General features: G+C 46.0%; 1 protein-coding gene across 1 annotated transcript in view; it reads left to right on the forward strand.

Annotated features, from left to right (window-relative positions):
• The window catches only part of ptprg (protein tyrosine phosphatase receptor type G), a 535,498-nt gene that overhangs the window by 474,871 nt on the left and 41,714 nt on the right, over nucleotides 1-18,913 (forward strand). Inside the window, exon 14 of the mRNA XM_033036632.1 lies at nucleotides 1,815-1,906. Coding sequence (XP_032892523.1) covers nucleotides 1,815-1,906 — 92 coding nt within the window. The remainder of the gene's footprint in view (nucleotides 1-1,814; nucleotides 1,907-18,913) is intronic.

Below are 18,913 nucleotides of genomic sequence, written 5' to 3' on the forward strand. Positions count from 1 at the left end.
GATTATGTCAATTTAGGTGAAGTGTGACCTGGGGTGTTGGAGCCCATCAGTAAAACCCAGTCTACAACTTTGCAATTATTTATGAGCCACCTGCCTACTTCTGGAAGGTGCTTTTCCTGAACTTGATTGATCAGTTGATATTGGTGGCAGCCAGTGTCAAGGGAATGGGTTTTTTGATATTTAAACGGTCGCATCTGTCCCATTCTACCCAGGTGGGGTTGGAAAATTGGGGTTATGCTTTGAGCTTTCCTTCTAATTATTTTTGAGAGACCTTACACTGAACCCACGCATTAGTTTGAGATCAGTTTTGCAGATGCACTCTGAGTCATTCTCATCTCTTTCCATGATTCACATTTAATTAGCTTCAAAGATGCACTTAAAAATGTAATTTTGCTAACAGTTATGATAAGCAAAATAATTTGTATTGCTGTTCACATTTAATATAATCACTTCCAAATGACATTGTAACAGATAATATTGAATAACTCAAGATATATATAATTAATTTGATGCTAGCCCTGCAAAAAATGTAATTTAAATGCTTTCATTAAATGAAAACAAACTTTAAGTTTCATTTTTTCCCAACTCAACTCTAAGTCAAAATCAAATCAAATGCTGCTGAGAAAAGTGGAAAATTAAGCTTGTGAATATATGTGGGTTTTGAATTATGTGGTTTTTCAGTCAGACTAATCAAATTTGCGAATGCAGTAATTTAGTGCTATGTACACACTTGTCAGGTATTTTAATATATTATGTCTTATGCAACATTAGACTCAAACAAAAAAAAATCAAAAGCTGTAACTGTAGTTGAGTTGTGCTGAGTGCCTTAATTAGCAGCCAGTAATTACAGCTCACCAATTATAAAGTGTGAGATCACCCCATGTAACAGAACAGTGCAGAGGAAAAACATAAGGGGCATTTTTTTGTTGTTTTTAGAGTGATGATAACAGTAAATTTACATGAATCAGGAAACAGCCACATTAGGGCTGTATGCAGGTGCTCCCAAATGGTTTATTAAGGGCTTCATTGTGGTGTAATAATCCTTTTGTTAGAAGCCCCTGATGAACACAGCAGCCCCTCCTTCTGTCACCAGAGCACCGAGAGGCTCATTTGATATTCAGTTCCAGCCCAAGGAAAGTCATTAAATCAGATGAGCAATGACGCTGGAGTTTTAGAGTCCAGCTTCAGTCAACATCACCATGCAAAGGCTGTTCACAGCTCTGTGTGCTTTCGTTGGCCGCGCTTTCTCAATGATGACCAATTTGTGCTCGTTACTTTGCATCAAATACAGGTACAGTATGGAGAGGTTTGTGGTGCCACACATCTTTAACCCTCAGAAACTGTTTTGCTTCAATCCTTTTTTGTGGTGTAAAGATTTTCATCATCCTTGGGCCCCAGTCCATTCAGGAGTAAATCTATTGATTTCTCTTTCTCTGCTTGTGATTCAGTGTTTTCTTATTGCTCTAAATATCCTCAAGATGATAGGCAGAGAGCTTATTAATTTTGAAAAGTTTTTTCTTTAAAAATGGAGGTGTAATTGTATTAACTTTGGAAACTGGTGAATCTTGCCTATGATGCACTTCTAGGAGCTGAAAAGGAATTTAGATGAGCAGGCATTATATTTCTTTGATGATTCTTTTCAAAGGATCTTCAGAAATCTCTGAATGATTGACAATGAAAGGCAAATGTAAATGATTGCTATATGCCAGGGATTTATTTACAAGCATCCACTATTTCAAAGCTTTAAGATTTTGTCTGTGCAAATAGTTTATTGCATATAGCAATAAAATAACTACATTGTGTATTTCCCTCAGAAAGTGCTTTCAGACAGCACACTTCTATGTGGAGGATAGCAATTCACCGCGGGTGGTTCCTAACGAAAGCATTCCCATTATTCCAATTCCAGGTATGTTAATTATTCTTTTATTGCATTAGTAAAACACAATTTAGAATGATGTTTCATTTAAGTTCATATTTACACAACATAAAGCAAAATATATATATATATATATAGCTCGGAAATGCCTCAAAGTTTGGATATGATGCTCTGAAGCTTTTGACTGGGACAGACTTGTAATTATAATTATAATATCAAACAGTGAATAATATTTTAACGAGTTAGATGGTATGTCTTTTAAGGTGCGATTATGTAGAATAATTAGTTTTTTGATTGTATTTGATCTTGGTTAAAAAAAGACATGAATCAAATTTAAGACATTATTGCCAGCTTTTGAGAGACACAAGACCAACATTTCAGTGAAGAATCTAACTGTACTTTGTGAGCCCGTGTTGAACCTGGATGGGCTGGGAAGGGAGGGAGGTAGCAATTAGATTCTAGAACTTTGTGACAGATTTCTGCCCATTTGCGACCCAAAAAACGTGCAAAAAAAGATGTGTATAGGTGTGTGTTGAAATGATTGGTTGTAATATCAGAGAAAAGCTAGCTCATGATATTCTATGCAAGGGCTCTGTATCAAACACTATTATTTTCTACAAAATGAAATGATCTGATCATTAATGCTGCTTTATTTTTGAACGAACCATAACTGGTGTAACATATGCAAATTCTGTCATCATGAAGTGTTCATTTATCGGCTAGAGTTTCTCCACAGTTCTAACTAACTAGCTGTTACATATCAAGAGGTTAAATGTTCGTGATTTCCTTATCTATCAAAAAGTTATCAGCAGGATGATAAGAGCAGATCACAAAGCGTTGACTTTATTATGGGCTGTATGAATACAAGCAGACATTTGTCATGCAGTTACACATTAGCATTAAGTTGATAATCGGCCTTTGAGTGTAATGCCAAGAGAATTAAGGTAAAAGTCCTGTTAATCCTTACATAAGGAATCACATAGTTTCACAGTTGTAAATTGCACACAGTTTCTCAAGACTGCTAAAATCCCATCAAGCAGCCAACTTGAAGGATTTTCTTTTTCTGATTTTATATGCAGTGCCACTGTGATGAGGAGTGAATGCTTGGTGTTTTATTACTGTGCACAGTAGTTAAACAGTGCTGCCTGGATAAATTATCTTCATTGTCGGCCTGTCGCGGTATTTCATTGGTTGCTGTTGATCACTGTCTTCTGTTCATGCGCTTTGAATAATAGTTCCTGTCTATCTATTGACAAGTGTCCACATCAGGCTCAAGGAGCAGATTGAATACTGATGGACGGTTCACTTTGACAACAAGTCCACTTGCAGCAATTTTCTTTTCGCTTTGTTTTAAGCTTCAATGCAGCGACTTTGGTGCACATCAGATCATGAGATAGCTCCATGATAAAACTTTAACATGATTCAACTTTAACATAAATGTTCCTTTAAATTGCTGATTTCTTAAGCAAATATTTTGATAACAAATTAAATAACTTGCAAACATATTACTAATCTCATGAATATATAAATTGATGGAAGACCAGTGTACCTATCCCACATATTCATGATGCTTTAAGCATGACTCACAACGACATCAACCCCTTGCATACTAATCAGGCAGCCACAGCTATTAAGAAACTGGCCATGGAACTTTCTCTCAGCGTTGCTAAGGCAACTTTTTCCACAATTTGAGTCATCTGACCACACAGTTCATGGGCATGGGCAAGGACCTTGCTGTAGAAAAGCATTGGACCCAAGAATAGATACTTCCCGCTAAATCAAAGATAGAAGCAGTATCCCAGAATTTGAATGTGTGGTGAATTATGTGCCAATGCTGATAACGTCAATGAGAAGACTGGAAAACTGGAGGGCTTTCCACTTTGTGCTCCCATCACCTGGATGGGAAGGAGATCAAAAGAAGTTCCACCCAGGAAAATGCTGAAAACATTTTTACTTTACACTTTAGACTCTACTTTAGACTTTAGAGATGCAGCACGGAAACAGGCCCTTCGGCCCAAAGAGTCAATGCCAACTAGCGATCACCCCGTACACTAGCAATGTCCTACACGCTAGGGAAAATGTACAATTTTACCAAAGCCAATTAACCTACAAACCTAAATGTCTTTGGAGTGTGGGAGGAAACCAGAGCAAGCGGAGAAAACTCATGCCGTCACAGGGAGAATATACAAACTCCGTTCAGACAGCACCTGTGGTTGGGATCGATCCGGGTCTCTGGTGCTGTAAGTGAGCAACTCTACCGCTTCACCACTATGCACCTCTGCAAGTTATGTAACTAACTCAGGTTTAGCTGGCTGTAAAACCGCTACATGTTTCTGACATACACAGTGCCCTCCATAATGTTTGGGACAAAGACCCATCATTTATTTATTTACCTCTGTACCCCACAATTTGAGATTTGTAATAGAAAAAAAATCACATGTGGTTAAAGTGCACATTGTCAGATTTTATTAAAGGCCATTTTTATACATTTTGGTTTCACCATGTAGACATTACAGCAATGTTTATGCATAGTCACCCCATTTCAGGGCACCATAATGTTTGTGACACATGGCTTCACAGGCGTTTGTAATTGCTCAGGTTACGCTTAATTGCCTCCTTAATGCAGGTATGAGAGCTCTCATAACCTAGTCTTTCCTCCAGTCTTTCCATCAGCTTTGGAAACTTTTATTGCTGTTTATCAACATGAGGACCAAAGTTGTGCCTATGAAAGTCAAATAAGCCATTATGAGACTGAGAAACAAGAACAAGAATAAAACTGTTAGAGACATCAGCCAAACCTTAGGCTTACCAAAATCTGACGTGCAATGACAATAAAAGATATTGTGGCGGTCCCTGTGGGGTAGGCCACTCCTTGGATCATCCCCCTCGCCGATTGAGGGACAGGGGCGTTGGTCTGCCACGGGGTTTCCAGACGACTCCTGAGGGGTGGAGATAAGGGTGTCGGGTGTGTGTTCTCGTACGGCTACCATTAAAAAGCTTCTTTTGAATCCGCCTGGTGTCCGGTCTTTTCCTGACCTCGACCAGGCCACTACACTGGTGACCCCGCGTCGTTCATCACGCATCGTGATGGAGAATAACGCCGTTGCGTTGAAGCTCCCAACTCTATGGACCGAAGAACCCGAAACCTGGTTCCAGCTGGCAGAGGCACAGTTTGCTGTGAGAGGTATCACGCAGGACGAGACTAAATATTATTATGTGGTTGGCTCGTTTGACCAACTAACTGCGAGGCGAGTTAAGCCTTTCCTCAGGGCCCCCCCCGGTAGCGAACAAATATAATGGCCTTAAAGCATTTCTCATCAGGAGGTTTGGCCTGGGTGACGCCGAGCGGGCAGCTCGCATTTTCAGAATGGACGGCCTGGGCGACCGCAAGCCGTCTGCCCTCCTGGAAGACATGCTCACCCTAATGGGGGACCATGAGCCGTGTTTTTTATTTAAATATGCTTACCTGCAGCAGCTGCCTCCCGACATTCGCATGCAGCTCGCCAGGGATCCGTTTACCGACATGCAGGCGCTGGGTGAACAAGCCGACGAGCTGTGGAATTCTCACCATCACAACCTGGAAGCAGTGGACGTCCTTCCCGAGGCGTTTGGAGACTCAGAGCAGGTCGGGACCGCTATCCACCGCGTCTCCGCTGCTCCCAGTCGGCCCCCGCGGCAAAATCCGGCGGCCATTGCGCATTCCACAGCAGGCACGTCCTTCCAGCACGGCCAGCCTGCAGTTCAAACCAATGCCAGCAGAGGTCGCCGACGCCCAAACCAGCCTAATTCGCCTGCAGTTCAACCAGACGCCAGCAAAGTTGGTTGGTGTTATTACCATCGCCGCTGGGGAGCTGCAGCCAGGCTTTGTCGACCACCCTGTTCGTTCTCGGGAAACTGAAGGGCCGGTCGTCAGTGATTCCTTCGGCGGCCGGCACGATTCATCGCGTTTTCGCTTGGGACCGCCGCAGTGGGGGACGTTTCCTCGTCGACACTGGTGCGGAAGTGAGTGTTCTGCCTCCCTCCATTGCCGACATCCGTGCGGGCAAACAAGGCCCCCTCCTCACCGCGGCGAACGGGAGTGCTATTCGCACCTACGGGTTTCGCACCATCCCGCTCAACTTTGGCCGCAACTCGTTTTCGTGGAGGTTCGTCATTGCAGACGTTTCCCAGCCGCTGCTGGGCGCCGACTTCCTTCGAGCCCATTCACTGCTCGTGGATGTCAAGCGGCGGCGCCTGATGCACTCTGTCACGCTGGAGCCGGTCTTCCTCCGTACTGGCGATCCGGTAGTACGCCCTGATGGCCCCCTGTCATCCGTGGATGCGACTTTCGCGCGCATCCTGGCAGATTTTCCCGGCATTCTCGAACCCCACTTCCGCTCCTCCACCCCGAAGCACGGGATGGAGCACCATATCCCCACTACTGGCCCGCCTGTGCACGCCCGAGCACGTCGTCTCGCCCCAGACAAGCTCCGTCTAGCTCGGGAGGAGTTCCGCCAGATGGAGGCGATGGGCATCGTGCGTCCCTCCGGTAGCCCATGGGCCTCACCGCTCCACATGGTCCCTAAGAAGAACGGGGGCTGGCGCCCGTGTGGGGATTACCGTCGCCTGAACGATGCGACCGTCGCCGACAGGTATCCGGTCCTGCACATTCAGGACTTCAATGCCCATCTTGCTGGAGCATCCATATTTTCCAAGGTGGACCTCGTGCGGGGGTACAATCAGATTCCGGTCCGCCCCGACGATATCCTGAAGACGGCAATTATCACACCATTTGGTCTGTTCGAGTTTGTGCGGATGCCGTTTGGGTTGAAGAATGCCGCGCAGGCCTTTCAGCGGCTTATGGACTGCGTGTGCCGCGAATTGGACTTTGTCTTTGTGTACCTGGACGACATACTCGTGGCCAGTCGCTCGCGGCAGGAGCACTGCACCCACCTCCGTCAACTGTGTCAGCGCCTCAGCAATTTCGGTTTGGCTATCAACGCGTCCAAGTGCCGTTTCGGGGTGACGGCTATCGACTTCCTCGGCCACCGCGTGACTGCACAAGGGGTGGTGCCTCTGCCGACCAGGGTGGACGCTATCCGCAGGTTCCCCTGTCCGACCACAGTTAGGGGCCTGCAGGAATTCGTGGGGATGGTCACTTTCTATCACCGCTTCCTGCCGTCAGCGGCTGCAGTCATGCGTCCGCTTTTCCACCTGATTGCTGGTCATCGCAGGGAGGTTGATTGGTCCGTGGAAGCAACAGCGGCATTTGAGAGGGCTAAGGAGGCACTGGCTGATGCCACAATGCTCGTCCACCCACGAGAGGACGCCACGACCGCCTTGACGGTGGATGCTTCTGAGGTTGCGGTTGGGGCAGTGTTGGAGCAGCTCGTTGAGGGTTCCTGGCGGCCACTTGCCTTCTTCAGCAGGCATCTCAGTGGTCCTCAGTGTCGTTACAGCGCCTTCGACCGTGAGCTCCTTGCCCTGTATCTCGCCGTACGTCATTTCCGGTATTTTCTGGAGGGGAGACCATTCACTGCATTCACGGACCACAAGCCACTGACCTTCGCGTTCGCCAAGGTATCAGACCCGTGGTCTGCCCGGCAGCAGAGGCAGTTGGCGTATGTGTCCGAGTACACTACCTCCATCCGGTTCATTGAGGGCAAATTTAACAGGGTGGCCGATGCCTTATCAAGACCTGCAGTCCACACGGTTCTCCAGGTCGGTGAGGGGATCAACTATTCCGCCCTGGCAGCCGCGCAGCTTGCCGACGAGGAGATGGTCGCCTACCGTACGGCGGTTTCGGGCCTGCAGTTGGAGGACGTTGTCTGTAGCCCTGGGGGTACCACGCTGCTGTGCGATGTCTCCTCTGGAGTTCCGCGACCCATCGTTCCCATCGCCTGGCGGCGCAGGGTGTTTGACGTGCTCCATGGACTTGCACATCCCTCCATCAGGGCGACAGTAGCCCTGGTAGCCTCCCGCTTCATGTGGCACGGGCTGCGGAAGGAGGTTGGACATTGGGCGCGCACTTGCATCCCGTGCCAGACCGCCAAGGTGCAACGATACGTGCACGCGCCATTGCAGGAGTTCCCCATTCCTCATAAGCGTTTCGACCACATTCATGTGGACATCGTGGGGCCGCTGCCGTCGTCCCAGGGCATGACGTACCTATTCACCGTTGTGGACCGCTTCACGCGGTGGCCTGAAGCCATTCCGCTACAGAATGCCACAACAACCACCTGTGCTCGAGCATTGCTGGCGCACTGGATCGCCCGGTTCGGTGTTCCACTGGACATAACGTCCGACCGGGGGCCTCAGTTCACGTCAGAGCTGTGGTGGGCCATGGCACGCCTCCTGGGTGTTCGTCTGCACCACACGACGGCGTACCACCCGCAGTCGAACGGCCTAGTGGAGCGGTTTCACCGGCAGCTTAAGGGTGCCCTGAGGGCGCGGCTCACTGACCCAGACTGGGTAGACGCTCTACCGTGGGTTTTGCTGGGGATACGCACCGCACCCAAGGAGGACTTGGCCTCCTCCTCCGCCGAGTTGGTGTATGGGTCTCCGTTAACGGTGCCCGGGGAGTTCATCCCGCCGGCACGTGGCCAGGTGGAGCAGCCTTCGGACGCTCTGCAACGTCTTCGGCAGACGGTGGGCAAGCTGGCGCCGGTGCCCACGTCTCGTCATGGGTCCTTCCGTCCGCACGTTCCCTCTGCTCTGGAGAACTGCCAGTTTGTTTTTCTGCGCAGGGATGCACATCGGACACCTCTACAGCGGCCGTACGAAGGTCCCTTCCGGGTCTTGGAACATGGCTCGTCGACTTTCGTCCTGGACATTGGGGGTCGGCGTGAGACTGTTTCAGTTGCGCGGTTGAAGCCAGCACATATCGATATCGATCGGCCGGCGCTGGTAGCGCTGCCCCGAAAGCGAGGGCGGCCCCTGTCTAGGGTACCTCCTCCTCTGGCTACTTCGTCCCCCGCACTTGTTGACCAGGCGCCTGTTCCAGGGCCGAGCGTTGTGTGCACCCGGGCTGGCCGCCGTGTACGCCCTCCTGTCAATGACCACTGTCCCCAGAAGACTTCATGAACAGAAATACAGAGGCTACACTGCAAGAAATACAGAGGCTACACTGCAAACCACTGATTAGCCACAAAAATAGGATGGCCGGGTTACAGTTTGCCAAGAAGTACTTAATAGAGCAACCACAGTTCTGAAAAAAGGTCTTGTGGACAGATGAGACAAAGATTAACTTATATCAGAGTGATGGCAAGAGCAAAGTATGGAGGGGAGAAGGAACTGCCCAAGATCCAAAGCATACCACCTCATCTGTGAAACGTGGTGGGGGTGTTATAGCCTGGCATGTATTGCTGCTGAAGGTACTGGCTCACTTATCTTCATTGATGACACAACTGCTGATGCTTGTAGCATAATGAATTCTGAAGTGTATAGACACATCCTATCTGCTCAAGTTCAAATAAATGCCTCAAAACTCATTGGCCGGCTGTTCATTCTACAGCAAGACAATGATCCCAAACATACTGCTAAAGCAACAAAGGAGTTTTTCAAAGCTAAAAAATTGTCAATTCTTGAGTGGCCAAGTCAATCACCCAATCTGAACCCAATTGAGCATGCCTTTAATATGGTGAAGAGAAAGTTGATTTTAGTGATTCAAAGTTCTATGTCAATTAATAAAAGTCACAATTGAAGTGGAAGAGAACGCTGTAAGCCAGATCCAACTTGGAGCAGGTTCTTCAAGCTGAAGCTTGTATTGATTATTCCTCTTTTTCCAGAATGTACTAATACCCTGAAATCTAGTTGTACTTACTCAAACACCCAGACAGTTTGATTGCTGTTCTGTGAAATAATCTTCCTTGCAAAATAGTTGAATGTGTTTTTGTAGCTTGTTAAAGAATTTGAGATGCAAATAAAAATTAACTGCAACTCAAAACAGGAAGTAGGGATAAGAAAAAGCCGGAGTAGGTCTCGGCTCATATTTTACCTCAGCACCACTAACCCCATATCCCTTGATTTCCTTTGCATCAATAAAGTTATCAATCACTACCTTTAAAATAACTGAGGCTCTACAGCCTCTTGGGAAGAGAAGTTCAAAGATTCACAAGACTGCTTTAAAAAACTGTTCTCACTCCTGCCTAATTATTCTTTAACATGTGAAATGTTTTGATTCCAATGGTATGTTTTGTTTAGTTTAAGATAGACTCCAGGCTAATATTTAACCCACACAAGAGGAAAGGGTTATGATTTATCCCAGGCCTTGACTAGTACTAGTAGGATAATCAGGAAACTAGTTTTCATACCTACTTTTCAATCTTCTTTAGGGTTCTGAGAATATAGAGGGGCAAATTTGTGGATGTAAAGCCAGATCCAGCTGTTCGAGTGCTCAAGAGACTATGGTGACATACTGATATATTTATTTAAATCTTCTATCAAAATTACCCAATGCACAATGTAATTGTTTTCACCACTTCTAAATAATGTCAGCAACCTAGCAAGGATGACAGCAGTCTCAAACCAGTAAGAGGTGATTCAAGTTTCTTGCTCCAACATGTTTGGTTACCTGGTAACACCAGACACAGCACCATACATCAGATTTGTTTTGCTACCAAAGAACTTCCCCTTTTGGATGCATGATTAATTACTAAGTTAACTAGTTAAGATTAAAATATTATCTACATGTTTATTTAACTGGTATATTATCCTTTTACACATCACCGTTGAAGTCCCTTCCATTGACTCCATTTATACCTCACGCTGCCTTGGCAAGGCCACCAGCATAATCAAGGACAAGTCGCACCCTGGTCACTCCCTCGTCTCTCCCTCTCCCATCGGCCAAGAAGTGTCATCTTCCTTTCGCCACACCTGCTCTTCATAGGGACCACCCTCTCTGCATGACTCCTTGGCATATCCCTGTCCACCCAGCCCTCACCATTCCCAGTCTCTTTCCTTTTCAACCGTTGGAGTTGTAGCACCTGTCTCTCGTCTCCTACCTCATCTCCATCCAAAGATCTAAACAGCTATTCCAGGTGCACCTCCAGCAAACCCGTCTATTACGTTTGGTACTCTTGATGTGGTCTTTGCAGTCTTAGACCCGAGATTTATCAATGGTAGCCTCTCGTGGACTCAACCTTCTGAAAGCATTGACCAGCAACAAAAATGATATTAGGTAGCAAGAGATTGTTGCTGGAAACAGAAAGACATGGTCTCCAGCATGTGGGTGATGGGTTGGGGGATTCATCAGAAAGGCACTCTATCAGGGATTATATTTGTTTATCGGGTCAAATTCAGTCAGGGTTTAAAATGGTAACAGTGCAGGAACTCTGAAGTTTATACCTTGTTCTATCGCGACAGCTCTACCAATATTAGATGATATCTAGGCTCTGTTCTTCCAGAGAGCAATTGAAAAGAATTCACTTGGAATTCAGCAACCATTCTGTAAATGGAAAATAGTCACATTTACTCTCAAAAATCTTGATGCTGATGTTTGAACTTAAATTTCCACATCTGAGACACATAAATCCATTGTCAGTGAATTCCATGGACAATTCTAATATTGTAGTGTTAATTGATTCGTATGTGCAATCATAATTGTTTTTTTTTTTGCTCTCTGGAAGCCGTGTGATGCAAATGAACCATCAACAGAATTGTGAGCCCCAGGTGCCAGATACAGCTCCAATGATTGGGTTTTAAAGAACCTTAATAGGGATGTGGAGATGAATTTAACAGCATGTGGCTTCAGATATCATTACTCCCACACTAAGGACTGAAAAATATACAGTGGAGGATAAACTCAATGTGCTCCCCCATATTCCAATCATTGGTCATGGAGGGTCAACACAGAAACAGGCCCACTGGACCACCACGTCCACTCTGACCCATCTACTCTAATCCGACATCAATTCCAATTTTATTGCCTCTAAATTCTCATCAGCTTCCCCCAGATTGTACCACTTATCTTCTTACTAGAGGCAACTCCCAGTAAACAATTTACTTAGCAAACCACATGGGAGAAAGTATGAGTTGCCTTGAATTTTTGTGCTAAACTGCAAGAGGTTGCATGAACAACACTAGTAAGCTTGGCATACCTTTTCAAGGTCTTTAGAGCCCAGCTTGTATGCAAAAGCCATCAAACCTTTAAGGAATGCTCTTCCACCCATTAAGAAATGTGAATTTAAATCAAAAAGTAGATTTCATAGTATAAGAAGAAAGCAACATCATGAAATAAACAGGAAATAACAAAATATTTCAACGTTTATCATTGAAATATGTAAAAATATTTATCAGTTGTCACATTATTATTATTAATGCTGCATAACATTACATCATAATGTTATGTAAAATGATTGACTTCATTAATATCACAATATCATAAATATGGTGATCAATTAAAAAATAACCACAATTATTCATTAGATGATTAAAAGTCATGCGATGATTGCTGTTATAATCAGACTGTAACACAATAATGGAATCCCAATATGTTTCAACGGTGCAGAAGGAAAATGCATAGTGCTTCAATCAGAGGTAAGAGAGTGTGATGGTGCAGAGGTAAGATGAGTGAGGGACTGGAGGGGTGTTGGGAGAAGGGGGGGGAGATTGTATGAAAGGCAGCATGATGGCATAGCGGTAGAGTTGCTGCTTTACAGCGCCAGAGACTCGGGATTGATCCCGACTACAGGTGCTGTTTGTACGGAGTTTGTAGGTTCTCCCCATGGGTTCTATCCAAAGTCTTCAGTTTCCTCCCACACTCCAAAGACGTACTGATTTGTAGGTTAATTGGCTTTGTATAATGTAAAATTGTCCCTAGTGTGTACAGGATAGTGTTATTCTACTTCTTCTTCTTGTCGTGTCGCTACACCTTTCCAAGCCACTGCATAACGCAGGCTCTGGCACATGGGTTGAAGACCTTGAGATCATCTGGTTTGCAGGGCTCTGGGAGGAGGGGGCAGGTAAGCAAGTGCTCCATAGTTTTGGGTTGCCTCCCCGCAGTCACGTTGGGTTGGTCCATTGTTGTTGTACCCCCACTTCTGCATGAGGGCTTTGCACCGTCCGACCCGTGTTCTGAGGCGGTTGAGGCAGAGCCAGACTGATCATGTCTCTTTGGCTCCCAGTGGAAGGGATCCCTCAGGGTATAGTGTCAGTGTGTGGGGTTTTGATTCCAAGCATCTATCCTACAGGTGTGGGGGTTATCATTCCAGGGTTGAACGGCATGTAGGAAGCTATTTCTGGATTTTAACGTCTTTGGTGCCTGGATATGTTGGAAGAGTGGGTGATGAGGGTCATCCTCCTGCTTGCTGCCTTCCACTTTTGAGGATACTGCTCTTCTGATTGGAGGGGGTGCAATACCACATAGCAAGCACAGGTCGTCAACTCGTGTGGGTTTGAGGCAACCAGGATAGTATTAGTGTGCGGGGATCTCTGGTCGGTGCGGACATGGTGGGCCGAAGGGCCTGTTTTCGTGCTGTATCTCTAAAGTAAGCTAAACTAAATGAACAGAGAGGGAAAGGTTCAGGTTGGTGAGAGTCAGAAACAAAGGAAGTAAAGAATAAACAGGGATAAAAATGAACGGAGAGAGAAAGAGAAAGAGGAGTGGTTGCCCGAGTTAGTGGATGGTTTCAAGCCAAACCAAACCCTGCCTTTCAATTCAAGAATTTGTGTTCTTTCAGACATACTACAATTCATTTGAGTTGACATTTATGAGTTTGCAATGCATCAGCATCAACAATGTTTGTGGCTGGAAACGCAACAAATCTGTCACTTCCCCTTTGGAGAGAGCCAAACAAAACGATTGGAGTCTAGGTTTACATGCGACAGTAGGCCTGCCTGAGCACATTCTTGTCAGAAACTCAAGCACAAATGCAGAGGACAAATATAATTAGAGCAATATGACTATTAGCCACATAATACATATTAATTCAAGCAATAGATGGCCATCCTGCTACAACAGCCTCAGAAAATGTCCAGATTTGTTATTGCTTTTACATGCTCCATAATGTTCCAATGCTTAATTGTGATCCTCGGAGACATCTTTGCTCTGACGCCTGTGATCACAGGCTTCACCTTTCGAAAATAAATGAGGAAAAATGTATTTATTCGAAGGGTGGTGTGTCTGTGGAATGCATTGCCACAGACGGCTGTGGGGGCCAAGTCATTAGCTATTTTTAAATTGATAGGTTCTTGGTTGTCAAAGGTTGTCAAAGATTATGGAGAAAAGGCAGGAGAATGTGTTTGGGAGTGAAAGATAGATCAGCCATGAGTAGGTGGAGTACACTCGATGGACTGAATGGCCTACTTCTGCTCCTATAACCAGCACCTCAAGGCTCATGCTTGTCTTCACTGAAGCAGTTACAACAAATTACAGCATCTCTATTCTGTTTTCAGTACTGAATGCACTTGCCCATTTAAACAGGTTGTCTATAAGTATTGTGCATCTTGCCAATCATAATCTGATGACACTCCAATGTAGATTTATATCAGCCTCTCACTAAATTTGCTTGTTACAGCAGCTGTCTCATACCTGTTTTTTGATGCAAGTTGAATTTATTTTCCGTTGCTTTGTTCAATTAGTATTCAAGCTGTAGGAAGTAAAATTGTTTGCATTAATTTCTATGGAGATTCACTTGCTTATCTGTTGTCCTAGTTTAGAAGATCTGCAGAGATTTTAAACAACAGCATAGGTTTGCCATTGGTTGAACTTGTGTATATTCTGTTATTTTCCATATTTCGAGGAAAAGACACTACTTTTATTTCCCCACCACTGACAAGTTTAATCGGGCAAAACACAAAGTGCTGGAGGAACTCAGCAGGTCAGGCAGCATGTGTAGATGGAATGGGCTGGCGACATTTCACGTCGGGACCTTTCTTCAGAGCAAGATTCCTTCTGTCTCGTCTATTCTTTGCTTCAGTTCTTTTACAGCATGTTCAAATTCTGCTTGTGGTTCAAGCAACATTAACTCTGCAGCAGCGGCAGTGTTCATTTGGTGTTTGAATGGGTATATGGAATGATTTGCTGTTACTTTCCTCACTACATATATGTAAATTTTATCGCTAAAACAAATTATGTGCAAATTGTTTATGTAGGCATATAGAATTTGTGCAAGTTAAATAAGCACAGGCAATTGCTTTCTGCAGGATAATTTGAGATAAATTTTCTCATGCAGCACCACCTTCATTATCTCGATTACAGAAAGGATGTGGAGGCTTTGGAGGGGGAGTATAAAAGGTTTGCACAAATGCTGCCTGGATCAGAAGGTGCTAGCTGTAAGGAGAGGTTGGACAAACTTAGATTATTTTCACTGAAATGTCAGAGGTTGAAGGGAGACCTGACAGAATTATATAAGATTATGAGGCATAGATATGGCAAACAGTCAAAACTTTTTTCCCCAGGGTGGAAATGTCAAAGAGTAGTGAACATAGCTTTAAGGTCAGAGGGAGAAAGTGTAAAGGTGAAGTATTTTTACACAGAGAGTAGTGGGTGCCTGGATCACGTTGTCTGGGGTGATGGTGGAAACAGATACGATGGTGGCATTTAAGTGCAAGTGCTCTCCATCTGCATGAATGGCAAAAAAAAATGCCAACAAGGAGGTTCTAACTGAGAGAGCACCTCAGCTATCAGTTGGGTTGTGACCAATCTGATACAGTCCTTCTGCCCCCGACCCAGGCTTGTTGCATGTTGATTTTTTTCCCTGCTTGGTCTGACTGACCCAGTCATTGCTGTGAGTTTGGCAATTAGTCTTGTGTGTGTGGGTTTGGGTCAGAACAGCAGACCCAACTTGACCTGACCCAACCAAACCTATTCTGGCTGAATTTACAATTCAACTAGACGCATACCTGTCAGGTTTACTCAGGTAGACACAAAAAGCTGGAGTAAATCAGCCTGACAGGCAGCGTCCTGAGAGAAGGAGAGAAGGAATGGGTGACATTTTGGGTCGGGACCCTTCTTCAGACTGGTTAGGGATAAGGGAAACGAGAAATATAGACGAGCCCGAGTGAGACCACACCTGGAGTATTGTGTGCAGTTTTGGTTTCCCAATTTGAGGAAGGACGTTCCTGCTATTGAGGGAGTGCAGCGTAGGTTCACAAGGTTAATTCCAGGGATGGCGGGACTGTCTTATGTTGACAGAATGGAGCAGCTGCGCTTGTATACTCTGGAATTTAGAAGGATGAGAGGGGATCTTATTGAAACATATAAGATTATTAATGGATTGGACATGCTAGAGGCAGGAAATATGCTCCCAATGTTGGGGTAGTCCAGAACCAGGGGCCACTGTTTAAGAATAAGGGTTAGGCCATTTGGAACGGAGATGAAGAAAATCTTTTTCACCCAGACACTTGTGAATCTGTGGAATTGTCTGCCACAGAAGGCTGTGGAGGCCATTTCTCTGGATGCTTTCAAGAGAGAGTTAGGTAGAGCTCTTAAAGATAGCGGAGTCAAGGGATATGGGGAGAAGGCAGGAACTGGGGACTGATTATGGATGATCAGCCATGATCACATTGAATGGCGATGCTGGCTCGAAAGGCCGAATGGTCTCCTCCTGAACCTATTGTCCCTGCACCTATTGTCTATTGACAATGACTGAAAGATATGTAAAAAAGGTAACGATGAGAAAGGAAACGCCATTGTTGGCTGTTGGGTGAAAACGAGAAGCAGTTGCGATTTGGGTGGGGGAGGAATAGAGAGAGAGGGAATGCCGGGGCTACCTGAAGTTGGAGAAATCAACATTCATACCACTGGGCTGTAACCTGCACAGGTGAAATATGAGATGCTGTTCCTCACTCTGTAAATGGAGGAGTCCTATGACAGAAAGGTCTGTGGGAATGGGAAGGAGAATTAAAGTGTTAAATTAAACTGGGATGTTTAAGAAAGAACTGCAGATGCTGGAAAAATCGAAGGTAGACAAAAAAGCTGGAGAAACTCAGCGGGTGAGGCAGCATCTATGGAGCGAAGGAATAGGCAACGTTTCGGGTCGAGATCCTTCTTCAGACAAATTAAACCGGGAGATCAGGTTAGGTTCAGACGGACTGAACAAAGGTGTCCAGCAAAACGATCGCCCAGTCTATGTTTGGTCTCGTCGATGTATAAGAGTCCACATCTTGAACAACGAATACAGCAGATGAGGTTGGAGGAGGTGGAAGCAAACCTTTGCCTAAGCTGAAAGGACTTGTCGGGGTCCCTGGACAGAGTCGAGGGAGGAGGTATAGGGACAAGTTGCATCTCCTGCGATTGCAGGGTAAGGTACTTGGGGAGGGGGTAGTTAGGGTGGGAAGGGATGAGTTAACCAGGGAGTTGCAGAGGGAACGGTCTCTGCAGAAAGTGGAAAGGGGTGGAGATGGGAGCATTTGGCTAGTGGTGTGATCCTGTTGGAGGTGGTGGAAATTTTGGATGATAATGTGTTGATGGGGTGAAAGGTAAGAACTAGGGGGATTCTGTTGCAACTAGGAGGAGGGGGAGCTGCGGGGTAAGAAGCAAGGTGGAAAGAAGTGTAGTCGAGATTGTGGGAGTCAGTGTGTTTGTAATAGAGCTCAGTCGATAGTCTATTACTTGTGATGGAGACTGTGAGATCAAGAAAGGGGAGGGGGGTGTCGGAGATGGTCCAAGTAAACTTGAGTGCAGGATGGAAATTGGTGAAGTCCATGAGTTCTGCATGGGTGCAGGCGGTAGCACCGATGCCGTCGTCAATGTGACGGAGTTAGAGTTCGGGGATAGGGCCAGTGTACGCCTGGAACAGGGATTGTTCAACGTACCATACAAAGAGGTCAGCAGAGCTGGGGCCCATGCGGGTGGCCATAGCTACACCTTGGACGGAGGAAGTGGAAGGAGTCGAAGGAGAAGTTATTAAGGGTGAGGAACATCTCCGCTGGGTGGAGTAGAGTGCGAGTAGAGGGAAAGTGGATGGGTCTGCAGTCGAGGAAGAAACAGAGGGCTTTCAGGCCTTCTTGGTGGGGGATGGAGGTGTAGAGTGCCTGAACGTTCACAGTAAAGATCAGGGAAAGGGGGCTCGGAAAGCGGAAGCCATTAAAAAGACAAAGGGTATGTGAGGTATCTTGGACAGGTCGGAAAAGATTGGACCAGGGGGAATAGGATGGAGTCATGGTACATGGTAATCATTTCCGTGGGACAGGAGCAGGCAGAAATAATGGGTCTGCCAGGGCAGAAATGGTGTATGAGATTAAGGTCTAGTGCTCAGCTGTGGGATCATGGTCCAAGGATAAGTAGGAGGAGGTCTGAGAGTTGTCGCCTGGCCTCAGCCCGGTAGACGTCAGCGAAATATGAGATACTATTCCTCAAATTTAAACCAGCATCTGCAGATGCTTCCTACAGGTTTAATCAGGTGCTGTTGGCTCAGGTTGGATAGCTCATGCACATGCAGCCATAGTATTGTAAAATAGTTTTATATAATCTATATTATTATAAAACTCTCATCTTGGATGTGGATGTACTTTTGTGTTTACTTGTGTGGTGTTTTTCTGTGATTCACATCTCCTCGAAAACCCGACGCGCTAACGGTGGAATTTCTACATATTCCGGTAGAGATTTACCTCATTATCTCGAAAATTGCCTCATCTGAATATTTGATTAATTATTTCCCGAGTTATTTCTTCAAATTCTTCACAAATCTAAGATTTTTAAAAAATCTAACGAGCTGGATGACGTCACAATGCCTCTGCTCCTCGCGGCCAACTGCGCAGAGTTTTCAAAGCGCAGCCTGCTGGGCACTGTTTTTGCACAAGCTGCGAGTTACATTAACCCCCCCCCGACTCGCAGTCATTTTGTCGCTGGATTGAAGCCGCTAAACACGCAGTACGCTCGTGCCACGGCTCGGCTTTCCCGAGAGCAATCAGAGGTCCCGCAAGGTCCCGAGAGCTGCCCAGGCCCGCTGCCCGCTTGCAGTCGGCCCCGTCCGCGCCGCACGCTCGCCGAGTTCAAGTCCGCCTTCTCCATCTCTCTCCCCCCTCCTCTACCCCCTCTCCTCTCCCCCCCTGTCTCCCCCTCACCCCCTCTCCTCCCCCTCTCCCCCTTCCCCCCCCCCTCCCCCTCCCTCCTCC

Source organism: Amblyraja radiata, chromosome 18 (assembly GCF_010909765.2).
Source record: "Amblyraja radiata isolate CabotCenter1 chromosome 18, sAmbRad1.1.pri, whole genome shotgun sequence".
NCBI lineage: Eukaryota > Metazoa > Chordata > Chondrichthyes > Rajiformes > Rajidae > Amblyraja > Amblyraja radiata.